General features: G+C 41.1%; 1 protein-coding gene across 3 annotated transcripts in view; it reads right to left on the bottom strand.

The window, feature by feature from the left end:
• The window catches only part of prim2 (DNA primase subunit 2), a 289,744-nt gene that overhangs the window by 30,758 nt on the left and 233,877 nt on the right, over positions 1-25,109 (bottom strand). For all 3 annotated transcript variants that reach the window (XM_069886087.1, XM_069886089.1, XM_069886088.1), the window contains one exon: positions 6,683-6,809. In XM_069886087.1, coding sequence (XP_069742188.1) covers positions 6,683-6,809 — 127 coding nt within the window. The remainder of the gene's footprint in view (positions 1-6,682; positions 6,810-25,109) is intronic.

Raw genomic sequence — 25,109 nt, 5'->3', positions numbered from 1 at the left:
ATCATTATAAAAGATTGCTCTCTCATTATCATGTTGCACTGTCTGGTATGGCAAAATGTTTGCTGTGTTTCCATAGTCACATGAGGAAAACATGCATCAAACGTGCTATTAAGAGTTGAAGTCTCAAATGATTCTTGGCCAATGAAATCTTTGCTTGCTTAGGCATTCCACTATTTCTCTCCAACATTTTAAGGGTTGAGCTGATTGCGGTGCTTAAGATATAAAAAGGAAGTGAAATCTGTTTGGCTGGTACTGCGATAACGTCAGCATGGCATGGATAAGTCGAGTGGTTCCTTGTGACAAAAAGTGGCCTATTTTTATGACTAAGTTATAATGTGTTCACTTTTTATCTCAGCACTAATCCCAAAGAAACTGAAGCAGCAAAGAATTCCCAATATTTTGACAAGATTACTGTATAGATTTTAAAAATAGGGTCAACACATTTTGCTCTTCTTAATGAGATTCACAATCAAACAAACATTGTCCAAGAGTAGCCATAGGTACCCGCGTGGGTCCCAGCTACACCTGCCTGTTGGTGGACTTTGTGGAGCAATCCATGCTGCAAGCCTACAAGGGCAAGACCCCTCAACTCTTCCTCTGTTATAATGATAACCACATTGGGGCTGCCTCAGACACCTGTGATGAGTTCGTCAATTTTATTCACTTCACTGCCATCTTCCCCAATCTCAAATTCACCTGATCCATCTCTGACAACACTCTCCCCTTTCTTGATCTCTCCATCTCACCTTGGAAGACAAGCTTTCCACCAACTTATTTTACAAAGCCACCAACTCCCACAACTACACTTCTTCACACAGTCCCCTGTGAGGATTCTATTCCTTTCTCACAATTTCTCCGTCTCCACCGCCTCTGTTCCCAAGATGAGGTTTCCAGACCAGATTATCTGAAATGTTTCATCCCTCACCTGCCTCCTCAGCCCACAGGTGCAAAAGGCACAGGATTCCCCTTGTGCTCTCCGAACACCCCATCAGCCTTCACGTCCAGCACATTATCCTTTGTAATTTATGGCACTTATAACATGATCCCACTACCAGACACATCTTTCCCTTTCTCCCCCCTTCTCTGCCTTCCTCAGATACTACTCCCTCCATGAATCCCTCGTGCACTCATCCCGTCCCATCTATCGCCCACTTCCCCCTTCCCCCCCCCCACCATTGGCACTTTCTCCTGTGGCCATGGGAAGTGCAACACTTCGGCCCACACTTTCTCCCTCACCTCAGTCGAGACCCCAAACAGGCCTTTCAAGTAAAGCAACACTTCACGTGTATCCGCAGAGAGTGATCTACTACATCTGGTGCTCCCTGAGTGGCCTTCTCTACATTGGAGAGACTGGGCACATACTGGAAGATCGATTCGCTGAACACCTTTGCTCTGTCCGCATCAGTGACAGGAATCTCCCAAGGGATAACCATTTCAATTCTGCATCCTATTCACATGTCTGTCAATGGCATCACATACTATCCCACCAACCACACATAAATTGGAGGAACGACGTTATTTTCTGTCTGGGCACAATTATACCGGATGGCATTTACATCGACTTCTCTGGTTTCTGATTACTTATTCTCCATTCTCCCTCCCTTCCCTTCCTCTTGTCTTCTTTCCCTCAGCTCTCCACCCCCTTCTCTCTCTGTTCACTGAGCCACCTGGACTGGAAGACCTCCCCCTGCTTGCTACTGTGCCTATCCTCTCTTTTCTATCTATAATCTCCACCCCTACCCTTTTGTTCGGAGGCCTGCTGGCATTTTTCCATACCTTGACGAAGGGCTCAAGCTGAGTTTCTCCACCAATGTGTTTTTACTTGCCCAAGATTCTCTCAGTCTGGCCTTCTCACAATGCCAAATTTAAAACATTCCAGCACCAAATCCAAAACCTTAACTGCCAAGGCGCCATGGTAGAGGATCATCTAACTAACAAAAGAAGGACCAACTATCAGAAGCAGAGATTTGGGATATTCCGCTTGCCAAAGTAAAGGAACAAGGGTAGGTGAGAAAGCAGGTTGTTGAAATGATTCAAAGAATCTGCACAAGGACATGGATAGCTAAATGAATGACAAATTTGACAGCATTGAGGGACAAGGCTGAGTTATCCACTTTGGTGGGAAGAATTAAAAAAGATGTTAAATGGAAATAGTCAAAAATATTCTTGTACAAAGACACCTGGCAATCCCTGTAGATTAAATAGGGAAGACTAGCATGCAGCCAGAGCAAAAAATAATTAGGAAGGCTAATGAAATTTTGGACTCCATTGCAAAGGGGATGGAATTTCAAATAGGATAGTCTTGACACAACAGCCCAGAATGCGATTATACAGTGAGCATATAGTTGTATAGTAATTAGTTTTGACCTCATTTTCAGAAGGAACATATTTGCATTTGAGGCAGTTGAGAGAAAGTTCATTCTATTGATTCCTAGGTTGTCTGATGAGGAGAGGCTGAATAGTTAGGGCCTATAATCAATTGAAGTTTGAAAAGTGATTCTACTTAAGTATTCTTGGTGAAAAGAGGAGGGTGGGAGAGTTGACTTGTAGAGCACGTTCAGAAAAAAGTGGTTGCTCTTTTAAGATAGAGATGCAGAGGAATTTAGACTCTCAGAACAATGAACCTTTGCTTTTTTAAAGGAGGGAAAGGATCATGGGGAGCAGGTGAGACTGAAGTAATTATCCTACAGAACAGCAGAACTAACCCATGCCCTGGTTTTCTCTTTCTTCAGTCAATCCATGCAATTCCCTTCAAAATCTTTGAGCTTTAAACTTCCGTTGGCCACTCTTGGAGGACAAACAGATGGCCACATTTTTAGTTATCTGTCCTGATGTGAATCAATGACAAATGTCTTTGGATAACACTCCTGTGAAGCACATTGAATAGTTTCAAAACATGGAAGATGCTGACTAAATGCCAGTGGTTGGTGTGGAGTGCTTAATTTTGCTGAATTTACCTCAGAACTACCATGACATTTACATTTTTGAGCCAAGTTATTTTCAATTGAGTCCTTGAGTGTAGGTCCAAAATACTCAAATCCCATGAAAAGAAATGGTGCCAGTGACTTCAGACAAGGTTTGCTCTTAATATTTATTCAAAGGGCTATGGAGAAGTGAATACTATGAAAGAATACATGCTGAGGTCTGCTGGGCAATGGGATGACAATAAATTGGGTAATCGCAAAAAAAATATATTCCTCATCTGAAGGTTAACACTTACCTTATATTGGGCTTTCAGAGGTAAACTTGAGGGACTGCAGATGTTGGAAAACTTGAGCAAAACACAAATTGCTGAAGGACACAGCAGGCACAGCAAAATGTATGAGAATAGGAAACGTCTAATTTTTCTTTCCACATTTCTCAACTCACCAATCACCTGCCAGCCCCTGCTCCTCCCCTCACCACACCCCTCCCCCACCCATTTTATTTGGGCTTCTGTCCTTTCCTTGCTACTCCTGACCAAATGTTGACTATCTGTGGCCTTCCATGGATGCTTCCTGAGTTCTTCCAGCATTTTGTGAGTTGCACCTTCTGGCTTCCAGATAGGTTTATTTAGTAATTTGCTTCTGCTGGAGGCCACCTACATGATGTCCACTGCAAATAGTGCCCTCCATAATGCTTGGACAAAGACACTTTTTCCTTTATTTGCCCATGTGCTCCAATTTTGAATTTGTAATCAAACAATTCACATGTGATTAAAGTGCAAATTCCAGATTTTATTAAAGGGTATTTGAATACATTTTGGTTTGACCCCGTAATAATTGCAACACTTTTTATACATAGTCCCCTCATTTCAGGGCACCATAATATATGGGGCACAGCAGTAAAATGCATATTAAATTAGTCATGTTTCATTTTTTTATTGCATATCCCATGCATGCAATTACTGCTTGAAGTCTGTGATTCATAGACATCACCAGGTGCTGAGCATCTTCACTGGTGATCCTCTCCCAGGCCATCTTCAGTTCCTGCTTGTTTTGGGGGATTGCCCCCTAAGTTTTCTCTTTAGCAGATGGAAGGCATGCTCAATTGGATTTCGATCAGGTGACTGACTTGGCCATTCAAGAATTTTCCAGTTTTTAAGCTTTGAAAAACTACTTTGTTGCTTTGTTTGGGGTCATTGTCTTGCTGTAGGATGAAAGACTGCCCAATGAGTTTGGAGATATTTGCTCGAACTTGAGCAGATAAGATGTTTCTATGCAACTCAGAATTAATTTTCCAACTGCCATCAACAGTTACATCATCAATGAAGGTAAGTGAACCAGTACTTGTGACAGCCAGACATGCCCAGGTTATTAATGCCCCCACCACCATGTTTCACAGATGAGGTGGTATGCTTTGAATCTTGGGTTACTTTATGCCTCCACATTTTGCTCTTCCCATCACTCTGATACAGGTTAATCTTCAGAATCAGAATTTATTGTCATGAACAAGTCATGAAATTTTGTGACAGCGTCATAGTGCAAACGTTCATATTATAACCATCTTACGACATGACTATAAAAATAATAGTTCACACAAAGTAAGGCAGTATCTTTGGTTCATTGATTATTCAGGAATCTGATGGCAGCAGGGAAGAAGTTGTCCTTGTGCCACTGAGCACTTGTCTTTAAGCTCCTGTCCCTTTTCCTCAATGGTAGCAGAGTGAAGAGGTCATGGCCTGGGTGGTGGGGACTTTGAGGATAGAGGCTACTTTTTTAAGTCACTGCCTCATGTAGATGTCCTCAGTGGAGTGAGGTCAAGTGCCTGTGATGTTGCAGGCCGAGTTAACAACCTTCTGGAGTTTACTCTTGTCCTGAGAGTTGGTTCCTCATACCAGGCAGTGATACAGCCAGCCAGAATGCTCTCCACTTGACACCTGTAGAAGGTTATGACTGACATGTCGAATCTCCTCAGACACCTCACAACGTATAGCTGTTGGCGAGCTTTCTCTGCGATTGCATCAACGTGGAGGGTCCAGGACAGATCCTTGGAAATGTTAAAACGAAAGAATTTGAAATTCTTGATCCTCTCCACAACTGAGCCCTTGATGAGGTCTGGGTTGTGTTCTCCTGACAGTCTTCTGAACTCCACAATCATCTCCTTGGTTTTGCTGATGTTGTGCGCAAGGTTGTTATCGTTACACCATTCAACGAGCTGATCTATCTCCCTCCTGTACACTTCTTCATTGCCGTTGGTGATTCTGCTGACAACTGTGGTGTCATCAGAAAACTTGTAGATGGCATTAAAATTGTGCCTGGCCACACAGTCACAAGACCTTTTTCTAGAATTCTGCAGGCTCTTTTAAATATGTCTTGGAAAACTGTAATCTGGCCATCCTGTTACTGTAGCAAACTAGTGGTTTGCATCTTGCAGTGTGGCCTCTGTATTTCTGTTTATGATGTCTTCTGTGGACTGTAGTCATTGACCCATCCACACATGTCTCCTGAAGAGTGTTTCTGATCTGCCAGGCAGGCATTTGGGGATTTTTCAGCATTAAGATGAGAATTCTTCTCCATCAGCAGTGGAGGTCTTCCATGGCCCCCCACTCCCATTGTGATTACTGAGCTCTCCAGAACACTCTTTCTTCTTAACGATGTCCAAAACAGTTGATTTTGGTTATCCTAAAGTTTGGGTGATGTCTCTTACTGTTGTATTCTTGTTTTTCAGCCTCATACTGGTTTATCTGACTTTCATTGGCACAACTCTGGTATTCATATTGAAAAATGGCATCTACAGACTCCAAAGTTGATCAAAACCGTAGAAGCTAAAGATAAGGAATAAATACAACACGCTTTTGCAGGTATGGGAACCTTACCTACATAGTGTAGGATTGAATACTTAATAAATAAGATATTTATTCCATTTTTTTTCTTCCTTTCATTTTTCTTCCTTTTATTGAGATCTGGACAAAAATAATTGGGCCTCCCTTTTTTTTGTTGAATTGGATTCCAGACCAATGGCTCCTTTTCATTGTTCCTTCTCTCTTTTCTGTCCTTTTTTATTTTTTCCGTTTTCTTCATTTATTTAGGGTTTTGTTGGTGGGGGAGGGGCTATATTTGGAAGACGTATCAATGATTAATTCACGTTTAATTATTTATCCATGATGGTAATTTTGGTACTGTTTGTTGATGAAATCAAAATAAAATATTCAAAACCTTATAAGAAAGCCTTACTTTCTTATACTGCCACCAAAGAAGCAATTAAACATACCCGAGTAATCACAAACACATGTGAAACCAAATGTCCCAAATATTATGGTGCCCTGAAATTGGGAAACTATGTATAAAAAGTGCTGTAATTTCAACATGGTCAAACCAAATTGTATCCAAGTAACCTTGAATAAAATCTGGAATGTCCACTTTAATTACATATGAATTATTTGATTACAAATTTAAAACTGTGGAACACAGGGGCAAATAAAGGGAAAAAAAAGTGTATTTCTTCCAAACATCACGGAGGGCACTGTATATGAGAGAAAGTAGCAAGAAAACATTCAGCAAGGTGGACCACACAGTACAGCCTGAATGAATGCCTTTTGGCTCACCTAGTTTGTTAATGAGGTGGTCGGAAGTGTGATATAACAGAACAGTGATTGACACAAGCTGCACCCTCTTGACCTATTGGCCATGCAGTTAAACAATCACTTTTCCAATGGTTCTTTTCAGTGCAATGGGAGACTGTGACTAGCCTGACAACTCACCATGATAGTCCCCTTGACCTGGCGGGTTTGACAGAATAATCTTCATGCAGCTGAACGGAGTATAGTCAGTTCTCTTGCCTTCCTTTCCAAAGTTGTGGCGTATATTGTAGGCGTACAATTTATCAAACTAGGCAAGAAAGCAGAATAGAAATGCTTGCATTATTCATTATTTGCTATGTGCACTCTCATTTGTAAAATCCCCACGACTGCAGTTCTGAAGGATGGTCATCGACCTGAAACATTGCTACCTGACCTGCTGAGTGTTTCTGAGCACTTTCTGTTTTATAGCCCATGTCTGAAATATGGCTGAACATACTGATGACTGAATAATGGGTATTTAGTACGAGATCCCACTCCAATCACATCAAGGCAATGATTGAACCTAAACTCCACTTTGATCACCCTTATGTGGCCATATTGCACTGCCCTGATTCTTAAATGAAGCATGACCCAGTCAGTTCTGCTCCCATGATGCCATCACAACCATCACTATGACAGTAGTTACTACTGATAGAAAAGGATATGAGTGGGATTAATGTGAGGGGAGTGTCACAGTTGAGTGTACCACATGAAAAATCTCCTTTGTTTACAAAGAACCCAATTATAATCTTTCCATAATAAAAGCCAACAATTTTGGAAATAGGCAAGAAGCTGGCAGCTTCAGTAGAGGCAAAAAACACTGGTAACAACATTCCATCCTCACTTCATTTCTCCTTCCTCTGATACTGCCTGACTTCATGCATTTCATGAATTTTTTTTGGTTCATGTTTCCATAGATTTTTGTTTGTTTTACAACCTCCCCATGAGGTACACAGGGGAAATCTATTATTCTTGCCTTATGCTGATTTAACTGACCAGAGGGAAAAAAAATTGCTGGTTTTGATTGTTCATGAGTTATGAAGACATTTCTTGATTGGTGGAGGTGAGATCAGGTGAGCTGCTTTGTATGTCCATAAAAGTGAGGAACTGTGTAGCGGAGCGGTCATCAAGGGAGTGGTCTTCATGAGAGTCAGCAAGAACAGGCAAAAGCCAAGGGTTACAGTAAGGGAGCATATTGTTAAACACATATTAGCGTATTATGACTGTAGGGTCAGTGTTCTGTGTTGAGTGTCAGATGTGGGGTCTCTGGGAGCCTCCCCGATGTAAAGGAAATGGAGCTGCACCTTGATGACCTGCAGCTCATTAGGAAGAATGAGGAAGTGATAGATTGGAGCCACAGGGAGGTTGTTGAGAACACCTCTGTGGCCATCCCCCTCAGCAACTGATTTATTGTTCTGGCTAGTATTGGGAGGATGATTTGACAGAGGACAATCATAAGGATCGGGTCACTAGCACTTAGCATAGGCATGCAATAGTGAGAAGAGATTTCATTGTGAGGAGAACAGATAGGAGATTCTGTGAGCCCAATAAACACACCCTGGTGTGTTGCCTCCCTGGCGCCAGAGTATGGGATGTCTCAAATTCTGAGGAGGAAGGGAGAACAGCCGGAAGTCATGGTACATGTTGGTATCAATGACGTAGTTAAGATAAGTCAGGAGGCCCTGAAGAGGGAATACAGAGAATTAGGGAGGAAGATGAGAAGCAGGACCTCCAGGGTGGTAATCTCAGAATTAATGCATGAGCCACGATCTAGAGAGGGTAAAAATAGCACGGTCAGGCAGATAAATGCGTGGCTTAGAAACTGGCACAGGGGGCAGAGCTTCAGATTCTTGAATCATTGGGACCTCTTTTGGGGAAGGTACGACCTATACAAAAAAGGATGGGTTACACCTGAACTCAAAGGGGTCCAATATCCTGTCGGGTAGGTTTAATATAGCTGTTAGGGAGGGTTTAAACTAAATTTGGCAGGGGATGGAAACCAGAGTGGTAGAACTGAAGAAGGGGGGAAAACAGCACGATTGTGTTCAGCGAGGATGACTGGCAGGTGACAAGACAAAATAATAGCCAGAGGGATGAGGGAGACAGTACATTCAAAAACTGGTCTAAATACATTAATCGTACTTAAATGCACGCTGCATTAGAAACAAGGTGGATGATCTTGCTGTACAGCTACAAGTTGGAGGGTGTGATGCTGTGAGCATTATTGAGTTATTAGCTAAAGGATGGTTGTCATTGGGAGCTGATCATCCAAAGATAGATGGTGTATCACAAGGATAGGCAGGGAGGTAGAGGGGACAGGGCATCAAGGGTTATGAGGAGAAAGCTGCAGAGAGGGGCTGAGTGGGAGGATGGATTAGAATGGCAGAGCAGACTCAATGGGCCAATAGGCCTACTTCTGCTCCTATATGTTGTGATCCTGCATTTCAAATTCTCATTTTGGACTTTCACAATGTTAAGAACAGAAACCAAGATTAAACAAGTTAAACTCTTCTGAAAACTACTCAAAGTATTCCATTGACAACAGTGATTTGAAATTCTTTAATTTAGCTTGAAAGCAAGCGTAACACATGTCAGAAGCAAAAATTGCTTTATGTATATTTAAACCCAGTTCATAATTCAACCTGTGCTGAACATAGCTGGTGACTTGATTAATGAATTCATTCTCCCCGGTTTCCTATCTGGAATTTATTAGTAATAGTCAGAAACTAAATACTTTTAAAAAGTACACAAAACTTAAAAGTTATGCATAGAAGTCCCAAACATACCATTAATACTCTCCAAATCTGTGGATTCAATACTTACAGTTTTTTAATCTTTATTGGGATGCCAGCAGCCAAATTAAAGGATCAAAATCTGAAATTATTGCTGGCATCTTTCATCTGTGAACAATGCCACAAAATCAAAATGTGTTTAAACTTGGGACTAGCGAAATGATGGTCAGCACAGACTAGAAAGGCTGAATGGCCTGTTTTCTGCACTGTAGCATTCTATGGTACAAGCAACTGCAAGTAAGGATTTTTCCTAAAGAAACCTCCTTGTGGCCCCCCAGCATAAATCAGTTCTGCAACATTTAGCTGCTTTTATTATTTTACATCAAAGATATAACTGGACAAGCAAACATTCCTGAAACCTCACAGTTGAGTGAACATTTTATTCCAATGGAAACAATTGACAAAGATATCGCTGAATATAAAACTTTATTCAGCCAAAATATTAGATTGGGTCGTCAGACCATGCTGTCTAAATGTAGCTCGTTACTCCCTTCTGAAACTTCACCCTCAACCTGTCAACAAAGCTTTTGGCCATTTCTGTTAATATTTCTAAATTTCCTTTTGAAATGCATAGCTATTCAGCTCATTGGCTCCGCGCTGCCTCTCGTGCAATCCGATCTACCCAGTCCCTATTATTTCCCCATTGCTTAATCTTGCTCACGTGCCCAATCAGCTTTCCCCCGATTCCCCTCCCACCTGCCTACACCAGGGGTAACTCTCAGTAATCAATTTACCTCATCTTTGAGGTATGGGGTGAAAGCCATGTAGCCAAAGGGAGAGTGTGCATACTCAGTTCAGGAAGCAACATAGGTTAGCACGGAACATGCGTTGCTGGAACAGTGAGGCAGCAGTCCTACCTGCTGTGCCACTGTCTGGCTCAATGCACAAACAGTTTATTGTCTCATACACAAGTACAATGTGCACATACAATGCAAGTCTTACTTGCTGCAGCTTTCCAGGTACAGAGAACATACTAACAACATTTTAAGTTCAATTAACACACAAGAAAAGCTAATAAATATTTGTAGCTGTTCCACTGAAGCTTTTTGGCGTGCTTCACTACATTGAAAGGTGCTGCATAAATGCAAAATGTTGATCTGTTACCTCACATGTACAGAAGAGAGCAGATCATTTGACCCAGACCCTACCCACTTTCTTCCATTTCACCAGAAGCATATGCTTCTGTCACAACCCCCACAACCTCTTTCACTCAGCTTCATCGGATACAAATATTACATTCACCCCCCCCCCCCCCCCCCACATGGCCTGCCCATAGCAAGTTATACATCCTCACTGCAAGATTTTCAAACATAAGTTTTTTAAATGTCCAGACAACATAATAAATATCTCCTGTGAGCAATTTCAAAACAGAGGAAGGAAAGTCCTCCTGACGTCTTCAGTACGTCTTCCTGTCTCTTTCAATAAAGAATTACTACACAGCAATGACAGAACCATCACTTTTGAAAAAGGGATATCACTCAGAACACATTCATACCTCACCAATGACCAAGTCTACCACACCATATGACTGAGTGGTTTTATATTCCGATATCCTCGACATCTGTTTCTAACTAATAGAATTTTCACTCATGCATAGAGGTGTAGATATATTTCCTCTCTATTCAATTTCTGTTGCAAAATAATTTATCAGAACAAAATTTGAAGAATGAACCGTTTCTAAAATTATGATAAATATTTAAAGGGGTGAATTGATACACTATTTATGATTCTCAATCTTCTCACATCTAACAGAAGGCCACGGTAGGGGATGAGGGATTATGTTGAACGTCCATGTGCAATCAAGAAGAACAAAGATCCACATTTTACTGTTTTAGACACTGCAGGTTGGAAACAAACCTGAATTGGTCTGGATCCTTCTGGAATTAAGCACAATTTCCCCGGCACATATGCCAGTAGCCGATATAATAACGAATCGGAAATTTTATAGAAACCACCACTGAGTTAATCTGCTAGTTTGCTGCTGTACTTGGGAAGATGGGGTTGAGAGGTAAGCTGGACACAGATTGAAGGGGGGCAGAGAGGTGGAGGGGGAGAGAGAAGACGTGGAAGAGAGAAGAGGTGGGGTAGAGAGAAGAGGTGGGGTAGAGAGAGGTGGGGAGAGAGAAGAGGTGGAGGGGAGAAAGAAGAGGTGGAGGGGAGAAAGAAGATGTAGAGGGGAGAGAGAAGTGGAGGGGGAGCAAGAAAAGAGGTGGGGAGAGAGAGAAGAGGTGGGGGGAGAGAGAAGAGGTGGGGGGAGAGAGAAGAGGTGGGGGGAGAGAGAAGAGGTGGGGGAGAGAGAAGAGGTGGGGGAGAGAGAGAGAAGAGGTAGAGAGAGAGAGAGAAGAGGTGGAGGGGAGAGAGAAGAGGTGGAGGGGAGAGAGAAGAGGTGGAGGGGGAGAGAGAGAAGAGGTAGAGAGAGAGAGAGAAGAGGTGGAGGGGAGAAAGAAGAGGTGGAGGGGAGAAAGAAGATGTAGAGGGGAGAGAGAAGTGGAGGGGAGAGAAAAGATGTGGAGGGGAGAGAGAAGAGGTGGAGGGGGAGAGAGAAGAGGTGGAGGGGAGAGGAGAGGTGGGGGGAGAGAGGGGACTGCCGATGCTGTAAACTGCTTGAACATCTGTCTGAAACATCACCTATCCCTTCACCTCCACAGATATTGCCTGACCCTTTGAATCTTCCAGCAGTTTGTTTTATGTCTGTGAATCCAATTCTGACTACCATTTGTGCTTTAATTTTTCTTTCACCCTTCAATTTCATTCTTATTGTCAATTCTTTTGTAAAGAAAACCATTAATCACCTTCATACTGCCTTTTTAACAGATTAACCTGAGCGTGGAAAAACATATCCATACCTTAATTCTTTCCCAAGGTTTATGAACATTGAACTTTTATTAACTTTAGATGTAAAAGCCAGTGAAAATCAGTTTCAAGTCCAAACCTCAATCGCTCTTTCTACTTTACATCTCATGATCATAATTCTGAAATCAACCTCAATCTCTCAACATAACCAGCATCAACTGGAGATTTATTTAAAGTATTTCAAACTCCAGCTAATACAAAGTTTTACCAAGATGATTTTATCTTTTTTAACACAAAAAAAATCCTTAAATATTTTAGGATATTATTAACCTATTTTTATAAGAACAAAAAGACAACAGGCAATTCTTTCCAATTCTTAGTGCCAAGCCAGGCAAAATTTCTACTTTTCAGCAACTGTAAACTGTACCCAAGAAGAAAGACACATATACAAAAGAGGGAAATGTAAATAAACTGTACCCAAGAAGAAAGACACATATACAAAAGAGGGAAATGTAAATAAACTGTACCCAAGAAGAAAGACACATATACAAAAGAGGGAAATGTAAATAAACTGTGCTCTACAGAAAAAAAAATATTCAGTGATAAATATTGTGCAAAGAAGAATCCTTAAAGGAGTCTCTGATTGAGCCTGTTGTTACGAGTCAGATGGTGAAGGGGTAACAGAGTCTTGTGGCACCTATACCTCTTTCCTGCTGGCAGCATTGAGAACAGATCATGTCCTGGGAGGTGTGGATCCTTCAGTGATTACTACTGCTCTCCGACAGCAGTGTTCCAAGTAGATTTTCTCAATGGTGAGCTAAGTTTTGCCCGTGATGTACCGGGCTGCATCTACTCCCTTTGCAGTGCTTCCTGCTCAGAGGCATTGGTGCTGCAATTCCAGGCCATGATGCCGTCGGTCAGCACATTTTCCACGACACATCTATGGAAGTTTGCCATACTGAACCTCCACAAACTCCTGAGAAAGTAGTCGTTGAATGTGCTTTCTTCACAATAACAGGAAAGCTGGGTCCAGGAAAGGTCGTCTAAAATAGCGACTCCCAGAAATTTAAATTTGCTCACCCTTTCCACCTCTGATCCCCCAATGATCTCTGCATTTTTGCTTCCTACAGTCTAGCATCAGCTCCTTGGGTTTGGTGACATTGAGTGAAAAATACCCAACTCATCTGTGCCTTCTCAGCAATTGCCAATGATCCAGTTTCAGGTGGTGAGTAATCACAAGAGGACAAAGACATGCCTCATTAGAATTAGCTGATTAGAAGGATTTAGATTATAATACCTGTAAGAGATGGATGAATTGCTCTTGGAGCAAGCTTTGCACCAATGGCTGACTGAAAGCACCTTCTCTTCAATTCATGAATAATGAAGGAGGTCATGAGTCCATGAAGACTGCCTTTTGAACAACTGCAAATGCTATAAATCTTGACAACTTTCATTGCCAATTATGTTAACATTTCCCCCTACATTCATTCTGGCTCTCACGCTGAAATGTCTGAGAGTTTCTCAATGAAAATTAATAACCAATTAATGAAAAGATGTATATAATTATTCTATCCCAAACCAGAATGATTCTCTGATATTCCTTAAATGACAGGAAATTGCAAAGAATTTTGTGTTATGTAACTATTCTCAACCAACTTAATTTTAATGGATTTAGAAGGGATATTACTGTAGATTCATTCACGAGTTCTGTTTGAAGTCAGCTTCAAAGATCATATAGAGACTCATTCTAATGGAATTATAATTTTGTACACCTGAGCCAGCTCTTCAGTTTTACCCTAGCTTTTGAACAATTCACTTAATCTTACTTTCCCGTTATTTTTCCCAATGTCCTTGCATTTTATAACTTAAGTTCTTATAATATTCCCTTTTGAAGGTAGTATTAAATCTATACTCACCACTGAAATCCTAATTAAAAAAAAAATTCCTTAAAATATTTATGTTGTTTCTGCTCCATTTGCTTCCACTCTTAACTAAACAGTCATGGGCCAAAAATCATCTTCAATGACTTCTCTTCCTGTTAATTTTGGGGTTCACCAAGGAACTTTCTTGGATTCCATCTCACTTTTCATCCACGCGCTGCCCTCACCAACATCATCTGAAAACGATTGTTTCCACAGGTACAACAATAACAGCACCAACACCTAGTTCAATCTTTCACCAACCTTCTAGCCTCCTGTGCTGGTGAGAGGAAATTTAAGTGGAGGTGTTGCATTTTATCCTAGTCCCCAAACACTCTTTTCAGGTGAAGCAGCAATAAATTTATATTTTTTACAGTCTGACATTGGCATTTAGCATTCGTGATGTCGTAAAACTACATCCAGATTGGGAGACTGCTTTACAGAAACACCCCTATTCAGTCCAGGAGCGTAATCCCTAATTTCAAGCTGCTATCACTAATTCTCTTCCCCATTTCCATTCCAATGTCCCGCATTCGGCCTCCTGCACTGTTCAAATGTAAGCACGAGGAATGGTATCTTTACCGACACGACATATTTCTGCCTTCTGGGCTCAACTGTGATCAGATATCCTGTGTTTTTATCTCATATATACAGCATTTATTTTCTTTAAAGTAATTTCAGATTTTGTTGCCTCCTATTTACATTTCCCCCAAGATATACCATGTATTACACACCAGCCTTTACCACTCTCATTCAGGTATCTCCAATACCCCCTGTGTGTGTCTATATATATTATATATATTTAAAATAGGTATGCATTTGCGTGTGTGTGTGTGTGTGTGTGTGTGTGTGTGTGTAGATTCCCTTGCAACCGCTGCAACCGTGTCTGCCTGTCCCGCATCGGACTTGTCAGCTACAAACGAGCCTACAGCTGATGTGGACATTACCCCTCCATAAATCTTCGTCCACGAAGCCAAGCCAAAGAAAAGAAGAAAGAAGATATATATATATATATATAAACTTTCTCTCCTGTTCTCAACCCATGTCCAGATCTTCCATTCCTCACTTCACCTCTCACATTTCAAATTTGTATTTATCTCTCAAGCGTTTCCCAATTCTGATGGAAGATCAAGGAACCAAAACATTAAATAATTTTCTTTGTCTACAGGCGGTGACTGACTGACTGTTCAATACAATTAACATGTTCTCTTTTACTTTGAACATGCCAAGTTATTGGCAACAGTTAAAGGAACAAACTCGAGACTAGTAAGGGACAGTTAAGGAAGCTGAAACAGGCACATCACTTTTAAAATTACTATGGAAATTTTAAAAAGTTTCAATATGTTAGAGGAAAATGAGGAAAAGTGTGATGACACAACTACTTCTGAATATGTGGACACAGCTGAGTTGCTGAGTTTGACATTTACATAGGAAAAGGATGGGTTCATCATAACATTACCAGTGATATGGTGACTGGATGTGAAAATTAGAGTTGACTATATAAAGTAATTGGGAGGTTTTTCCTGCAGTATCATACATTTTGGCATGACTATTGGAAAAACGACTTAAGGATTTTAAATGTAGTGAAGTACTCACTCTGTGTCCATATCTCATAATTTCCTTATGGCTTCGGAGGCCAATCAAAGCAGCAAGTTTAAGATAACTCAAAGAGCAATAACTATTCCCCACTAATTTCTCCTGTAACCAATTCTCCCAACATTCCATCAACTCTTCCCAGATCCACCTATGCACTAGGGACTACTTAAGCTACCAATCTGCACAGTTTTGTGGTATGGGAGGAAATCAGAGCATCCACAGGAAGCATAAGGTCACACGGGAAATCTCCATTCAATCAAAACCAGAAATCAGTATTAAACAGAAGTCAGTGGAGCTCAGGCAACAGCTCTACCAACTGGGTTAGCCTACCCAACCTCTCCAGTAGGTAGTCCAGATGACAATAAATGTACTATGCTTATTTTATAAAGTATATTGGAAGGAATTGTACAACCATGTACGAATTAATCACCTATCTGACAGTCTATTGAAGAATAGCTGGTAGAAGAGTCTGAGAGATACAAACTTCAGGGTAAAAGTCAGAAGAGATTTATAAAAGAATGAACTTGCTTTTGTATTGAGTCTTACGAGACTCCAGGCAATAGTGATTTAGAGTCAATTAAATGTAAAGGATAGAAAGGTCTCAAATACCAAAAACGTCAATTTAACAGGATTTTTAAAAAAAATGAAGTTACAAGAGTAGAGCTGTAGTTGAATGATCCCAAGAAATGTGAAGCGAATGCTGTAAATGTAAGATTAAAAATGTCAGAAATCCTGATGATTTAACATTGTTGAACTCAATTTTCTCAGGAGAGCTCAGAGGGTGCTCAATGGGAAGGTGCTGCTCTGCAAGCAACCATTCAACTTTTTTGGGAACACCATGATCCCTTTTGTCATTTAATCATTCCTGCCTTCCACCCTGAAAGTTATGGAAGCTGTGGGAGCGTTGGAAGCGAATCCATGGAGGGGACTCTCTTTCTCTGACTAAATCTGATGATGATGAATCTTTGTCTGCCTTATGGTAGACGAAAAGACATTTTGTGCAATATTACATTTTCTGTTTGATTACTTGACAATGAAAGAATTTTAACCATATAACCGTTTACAGCACGGAAACAGGCCATGTCGGCCCTTCAAGTCCGTACCGGTTCACTTGAACAACTCCACTAGCTCCTCCGCAAACTTCTGAGGAAGTAGAGGCTCTCTTCACGATGTGGCATTCTTCTCCCGCATGTTATGCGGACCTGAACGTAAACATTTGAACTATAAATGCAGCAACTCTTGTTTAAAAGTGGTCCAGAGATGATGATTTTCTTTGGAATGTTGCAAATGTCATCTAAGATGGCAGTCCAACTGTGGAAAGAAAAGTCGAATGAAAACCAAAGTGGTTATGAGCAGATGAACTCTCCTTCTCCAAGGGTGATGAAGTGAATGCAAATACAGGAGTGCTTGATGAACATGAGGTGAAAGGTTCCAATGGGAATGCAGAGTTGCGGTTACAAGATCCTCTAATAATCTTATTGTATGGCAAAGCAGACTTGAGGAACAGACCAGCCTAATCCTGCTCCTAATTAACATGTTTGTACATTATCGCCTTTATATGATGTTAAAGGTTAACATGTAACCAGTCATTGATAGAGCTATGCTCTTCCTCAAATACCTCAACAATTAATGCATGTTTTATGCCTCATCTACAAACGATACCTTCAGTAACACTGCATTGTTCTGAAGCATCAGGTTGCCATGTTAGTTTACTCAAAAGCCAGATGGAACATTAACCCAAAACTGAGAGACAGGAATATATTTCCTTAAAACCAAACTAATCAAATAAAGCATTAGGTTGGTACCCAAGGAGTGTGATCTGAGGTAAACTTTCTGGGCACCAGATAACTGCTGGGATACAGATCTTCAAATTTCTATGTTTAGGGAAGAATATTCATGCATTGGAGATGGCAAAGAAAGTTCACTGGGTCGATTCCTAGAATGATGCAGATGACAAGTGGAGTAAAGCCGGGTCTATAATCTTTGGCATTCAGAAGAATTTGAGATGTTACTGAAACGTATAAGATTCTGAGGTGGTTTGACAGAGTGGATGTCAAGAGAATATTTCTCTGGGTAAGGAGAGCCAAAACAAGGGGTCACCCATTAAAGACAGAAAAGAGGGTTTTTCTTCCCTCAAATAGCAGTGACTCTTTGGAATTCTCAATTCCAAAGAGTGGTAGAGGCAATTAATGAGCTTTGAAAACAAGGGAATCAGAAGAGTGTGGACAGAGCAGAGAAGTGGCGATGGTGATAAAAGTGATTGATGGAACTGACTTGAGAGATAGCCACCTATTGTAAAGTTAGAATCATTCAATAAAGACACAGGCCTTAGGCCCACTGGGTCAGTGTGGACCCTACACCCTATTTCAACCAGTCATGACTGAAATTCTTACTGCATTCCCAGTAGTTCTCCTCAGATTCTACCCCCACTTACACCTATAAAAGGTAACATGCAACCAGTCATTGATAGAACTATGCTCTTCCTCAAATACCTCAACAATTAATGCATGTTTTATGTCTCATCTACAAATGATGCCTTCAGCAACACTGCATTACCTATTCAACTATTAACATCCAATGAACCCTTTGGACTCCGTGTCCTGGTTTTCAGGGATTACCAACAAGCACATATACTCTGTGTCCCAGTTTGCTGGATTGGTTTTACACCAGCTAGTTTGTACTGGCGTTCATACTGTAAAGGTTTACGCATGGATCCAGTCCAGAATACGGTATATATTATGAAAGGTTCAAAATGGCCGTAATCCAAAGTCTTCTCTCTTTGGCTTGGCTTTGCGGACGAAGATTTATGGAGGGGGTAAAATGTCCATGTCAGCTGCAGGCTCGTTTGTGGCTGACAAGTCCGATGCGGGACAGGCAGACACGGTTGCAGCGGAAAATTGGTTGGTTGGGGTTGGGTGTTGGGTTTTTCCTCCTTTGCCTTTTGTCAGTGAGGTGGGCTTTGCGGTCTTCTTCAAAGGAGGTTGCTGCCCGCCAAACTGTGAGGCGCCAAGATGCACGGTTTGAGGCGATATCAGCCCACTGGCGGTGGTCAATGTGGCAGGCACCAAGAGATTTCTTTAGGCAGTCTTTGTACCTCTTCTTTGGTGCACCTCTGTCACGGTGGCCAGTAGAGAGCTCGCCATATAACACGATCTTGGGAAGGCGATGGTCCTCCATTCTGGAGACGTGACCCACCCAGCGCAGCTGGATCTTCAGCAACGTGGACTCGATGCTGTCGACCTCTGCCATCTCAAGTACTTCGACGTTAGGGATGAAAGCGCTCCAATGAATGTTGAGGATGGAGCGGAGACAACGCTGGTGGAAGCGTTCTAGGAGCCGTAGGTGATGCCGGTAGAGGACCCATGATTCGGAGCCGAACAGGAGTGTGGGTATGACAACGGCTCTGTATACGCTTATCTTTGTGAGGTTTTTCAGTTGGTTGTTTTTCCAGATGAAACTAGAGGACAGAAAAAATCCTTGAGGTCATAGGGAGAACACTGACAGCACCATAAGTCAGGATTAGACCTTGGTTGAAGAAACTGAACCTTATGTTATGTTGTAGATGAAATGCACAAAATTGCAGCCCTTCTCCAGGAGTTATATGTTACAGAAAGGAGAAGATAATTCCCTATTAACTATGAAAGTTGAAAGGATTGGGGAAGCAGTCACTGGGTTTTGGGGAAGGAGCAGGGGTGGAATTAAAAGATCCTTTAGTGCTAGTTTAGGATGCTGTTCAGGTAAGCCTACTGAAGGAAGCATACAGTTTATTTGTGCATCATTTCAATAACCTATTTCAGACATGGGTCACCAATTCGTCAGAGCAATTTTGGTCTATTTCATTTCCTTAGCAGAATCAAGTAACTTACAGAATGCAGGTTCTTAAATAAAATTAAATGCAGATTTCAATAATTGATTTAATTTGATGTGATTTGGATGTGGAGAAATAGACAATAACTTGTAACTAATTACCTTGGCACAGGCAGAAGCAGATTGTATGATCTCTCTGGTTCTATGAGGTGAAACACCTCAACATGTAGACAAAACACAAAAATGCTGGAGCAACTCAACAGGTCTCGCAGCATCCATAGGAGGTAATGATATATAACCAACATTTTGGGCTCGAAAAGTTGGTTATATATCTTCACCTCCTATCTACGACGTCATTCACACTCTTCAGAACCACGAATTCCAGTCACTGCTTCGACAAATCTAGTATGAGGACACTCAGATCTATTGATATCTTACACTGCTATCACCTCAACACTGGACATTTTACAGCCCTAACATCTTCAATTATTCAGAATTTGGAATAATGCAGTTTTACTATTCATCTACTGCATCCAAAATAATTAATTCCCAATACTTTTACTCTCATTCTCATTAATTATTTGACAGCTATGCCTTGCTTTGTGAGCCCTTTTAAAATGTAAGACCGTTGGAAGTAGAAGAGTTAGACCATTTGCCCCAAGTCTACTCTGCTGTTCAAATCATGGCTGATGGATTTTTTCTCTCAACTCCATTATCCTACTTTCTCCCTGTAACTTTTGACACACTTATCAACCAAGAATCTATCAACCTCCGCTTCAAATATAACCAATGAGGGCCTCCACTGCCGTCTGTGGCAACAGATTTCATATATTCACGACCCTCTGGCTGAATAAATTTCTTCTATTCTAAAGGGACATCCTTTTATTCTGAGGATATGTCCTCTGTTCTTAGACTATCCTACGACGAGAAGCACCTGCATGTCCACTCTGTCTAGCCCTTTTAATATGCGATGGATTTCAGAAAGATCTTCCCGCATCCTTCTAAACTCCAGTGAATACTGGCCAAGAGCCATCAAACGCTCCTCATACATTAGTTCTTTCATCCCCAGGATCATCCTTGCAAAGTTCCTCTAGACTCTCACATAAGGCCAACACTTCATCTTTAGATATGTGGCCCAAGGCTGCTCACAATACTCCAAATATGGTCTGACCAACACCTGATATCCTTGGTTTTATATTCTTGTCCTCTCAAAATTGCTAAATTTGTATTTGCTTACAACCAACTCAACCTGCAAGTTAACTTTTAGGAAATCCTGCACAAGGTCTCCCAAGTCCCTTTGGACCTCCACTTTCTGAATTCCCTTCCATTTTGCCTTTATTCTTTCTACCAAAGTACATGGCCACATACTTACTGATGCTGTATTCTATCTGCCACTTCTTTGCCATTCCCCCAACTAAGCCAAATCCCCCTCAAATTCCCTACTTCATGCCCCTCCCCCCCATCTTTGAGTTATCCACAACTTGGCCATAAAGCCATCAATTCTGTAAATATACTGAAGGTAAATAAAATCCAGAGGCAAAAGAGAGGGAAAAACTTAAAAACCACCAACACAAGGGAAGAAGAGTTAGGCAAACTTATGAGTTTAAATGCTGACAAATGCCCTAGAACTGAAGCTTAAAAGAAGGTAATGATCATTCGGCTATTGACTCTTATCTTCCAAAGTTTCCTTGAATCTGCCAAACTGTTCAAGGAGACAAGTAAGAGTAGACTACAGGGTGGTTGGCCTGATAGCTGTAATTGCGAACCGGCTGGAATCAATCATTAAGGAAGTAGTATATTTAGAAAATATAACCACAGTTTTTCAAAAGGGAGATCATGCTTGACAAGCTTATAAAAATTCTTTGAAGCAGTAATGATCAGGGAGGATAAAGGAGAACTAGAAGGTGAAGAACATTTAAAATGTCAAAAGGGTTTTAACAGCTTGTAAAGCTGCTGTGTAGTATATTACCATGGCAAGAAGATTAGCTAACCAACTGAAATGAGAGTTGGGATCTGTGAAATGAAATAGAAAATCCTGGAAACACCTTGCATATCAGGTAGCATCTGTGGAAAAAGACATAAGACCTTGACATTTCAGGTGAAACGTTGGCGAAGTGTCTCAACTTTAAATGTTAACTCTGTTTCTCTTTCTACATCTGGTGCCTAGCTGACTTTTTGTTTCCAACATTTTCTATTTTTAGTTTAGATTTCTACCTTGAGCAGTCTTTTGATTTATTTTATCTATTCTGGATAAATGGGACAGCAGGCAAGCTGTAGTGAGCAGAGTGCACCAGAAATCAGTGCAGGGGCTTTAACCATCTTGCAGTTACAAAGAGAGTTGCTTGTCTCCTTTGCATCAAGACCTCTCCTGAGAAACTGGTGGAGTTGCTGATCCCATGCCAAGTCCAACCTGCTGCAGATGCAATCTACAGCTTCCCTTGCAACTGAAGCACTTCAGAGTTACAGATGCAAATGTCTGATGTTGAGGACAGAATGCTGACCTTTCTGCAGAAATGTTTGGCTTATGCTCGTCAACTGACTATAGATTTAGATGTGTGATCATTATCCATGGTGTGGGGTAACTGCTGCACTTCAAACAGAAGAAATGTATCATCTGAAATTATACATTCTTTCCTATATTTCTGTAGAGCTTCCGTTGGTGAGGGATTTAATTACAATCTAAAAGGTTAATGCAAAAAGGAAAAGACTTGACTCTATCAGCACCTTTCAGTGATCTTTTGCACTTTACAGCAGATAAAATACTTGTGAAGCTGAGTCATTGGTGTACTGTAGGCCTCACAGTTCCAGTGACTGCCTAATCAGAAATAAAGTAACTGAATAATGTCCCATTTCATTCTGCAAATGAAAGGAAGAATACATTTTTAAGGGTAGCAACTTCCTCCCAAACTATTGGTCTGTACATGCACCAAAGAGCTGAATTGCAGAAGTGAGAATAGCTGCCCTTGAGAACAAAGCAAAAAAATGAAACAGGATTTAAAAACTTTATTTCTGATTTGGTCATAGCCAAAATTAACTCGTACCCAAGTAAATTTACCTACTGTCACAATCACTCCACAGCAAATGCAATATCACTGGCTCTCCATTCAGCTCTGGATCACGTAGTCAACAGCAATCATAAATCAGGCTACTCTTCATCAAGAACAGCTCAGATTTCAGCACCTTGATGGTCAGCAAGCTCCAAAACCAGGGTCTCTGCAATCCTCTCTGCAACTGGTACCTTGACTTCCTCATTGGAAGACCTCAGTCAGTACAAATTGGAAGCCACATCTCCACCACACTAATGATCAACACAGACGGATCTCAAGGATGTGTGCTTAGCCCACTGTTCTACTTGCTATACACCACAACTGTGTAGCCAGCCACAATTCATAATCCATCCACAAAATTTGCCGATGACACCACAGTCATTGGCAGAATCACTGACTGCCACAAGGAGAGATACAGGAGGGAGATCAGCTAGTTGAGGGGGCCATAGCAACAACCTTGCACTCAACATTAGCAAAGCAAAGGAACTGATTGTGGACTTCAGGAAGAGGAAATCAGGAGAATATGAACCAGTCCTCATTGAGGGGACAGGAGTGGTGAAGGGGTTAAGTTCCTTATTATGAACATCTCTGATGGTTCCTCCATGTCAATGCAGTCATGAAGAAGCCAGCAGCTATTCTTCACAAGGAGTTTGAGGAGATTTGGTATGTCACCAAAGACTCTTGCAAACATCTACAGGTGTACTGTGGAGAGCATTCTGACTGGTTGCATCACTGTTGGCATGGAGGTGCCAATGAAAAGGAGAAGAAAAAAAGAGTTGTGAACTCAGCCAGTGCCATCACAGGCAACAGTCTTCACTCCATAAAGGACGTCTACAAGAGCCAGTGTCTAAAGAAAGCCGCAGCTATCCTCAAGGATCGATGCCCTCTTCACTCTGCTATCAGGAAGGAGGTACAAAGCTTGAAAACGAACACCCAGTGGCACAAGGAGAGCTTCTTCTCATCTGCATGGACAATGAACCATAGACGCTACCTCACTTTCTCTTATTTTGAATTAAATTTATTTTTATATGTAATTTTATGTAATATTTGCACTGTAATGCTGGTGCAAAACCATGATTTTGTGACATGTTCATGACAATGAATTTAGATTCTGAAGATACGACCAAAATCAGGGATCATAAAGTCTGAGTCAACCTGAAGGGAAACACTCTGGTGGTTGGAGTCACACAGTGGACAGTGGTATCTATTGTGACTTGGTCATCCCACCTTCAGGCCATCACTGCAGGAGCTCCTAAATATATTGTCCTCATCCCCACCATGTCACATTAATCATGTTACACTCATCATAAAAGGGAATGTTTGCGAAGACCAAGGTCTTCATTCACATCACAGGAAATTAAGCAGTCTACAACTGCATGCAACATAACCTGGGCAAATTCAGGCATGAGCTTTTATCTATTTGTGTTCCAGTCAGGGCAAGTCCTTTAGGGGCCTTCACTTAGATTTTTGTTATTGTGCATACATTTACAGATGCAGAAGGCCAGCAGCATTTGTATCTCATTCTAAATTGGTCCACAAACTGAGTGGCTTGTGGGCTATTTCAGCGGGCAGCTGGCAGAAGGCCACATGTCCAACACTGCAGCTCCATTTGCTGATCAAAGTTCAAAACATTGATTATCTGTCACAAAACCACTTAACCAATCATACATGTTGTTCAAGCAGCACTGCCTATCGTTGAAATGCTGTTACAATGCTGCAACCACTCTATTTTTAACTGGAATTCAAACCACTTTATTACTCAGTTTCCTGGACGGTGCTATCAGAGGTAAAGAAGGCTAATTAATTCTAAGACCATAGCTCTGCTAAGACCTGATGTTAAGGACAATACCACCAGAGAAGATGAGGGCTGCAGGTGCATTCAAGCACCACCTCCTGCAGATTTCCCTCCAAGTGACGCACTGAGCTGAGTTAAAAATATACCATTGGTCCTGCATCGTTATTGGACACAAATCCAGATACAACCCATCACATCTAGAGGGACTGCAGTACTTCAAGAAGGCAGCCTACAATTAGGCCAGGATGGGCAATAAATGCTGGCCTTGCTATCAACACACACATCCTATAGCAATTGTATGGAAACCTGATTCACATCTAGGTATGGCACGTTGGAATGCATAAATTCATAGTTGTATTCCCCTTGGGAAAATTACCTATAACTTAAGAAATAAATATGACATTTTTATGTTTGGCGTCCATATTTATAATTTTCAGGTGCAAGTTTTTAGCTGTGCTCTTCCTAACCCTTGAGACGTTCTCCAAAGAAAATTAAATAGAATATGAATTATGATCTGTGGAGTGTGGGGCACTTTTCAGCAATCTATTCTGCTTTCCTTTCTTTCTTTCCCTTTTCTTTATCTTTTTATTGTTTTCTTTCAATTTTTTTCCTTTGGGGTCTTTTCTTGAGTGGGTGGGGGTTGGAGTACAACCATCATGGAGTAGTGGATTTAATTTTGTACTTGTATTTGACTGCATGTATGGTCAAAAATTTTAAATAAACTATTAAAAAGAAATAAATAAAGAAAAAAAAACCACCTACATCCCCAAAAATGAATGAATTAATTAGTTATATGCACAGCCTCTGAACTTAAATAGA

This window comes from Narcine bancroftii, chromosome 6 (genome assembly GCF_036971445.1).
Source record: "Narcine bancroftii isolate sNarBan1 chromosome 6, sNarBan1.hap1, whole genome shotgun sequence".
Taxonomy (NCBI): Eukaryota; Metazoa; Chordata; class Chondrichthyes; order Torpediniformes; family Narcinidae; genus Narcine; species Narcine bancroftii.
Note: the sequence above shows the minus strand (reverse complement) of the source record. Positions and strands in the feature narration are given on the sequence as shown.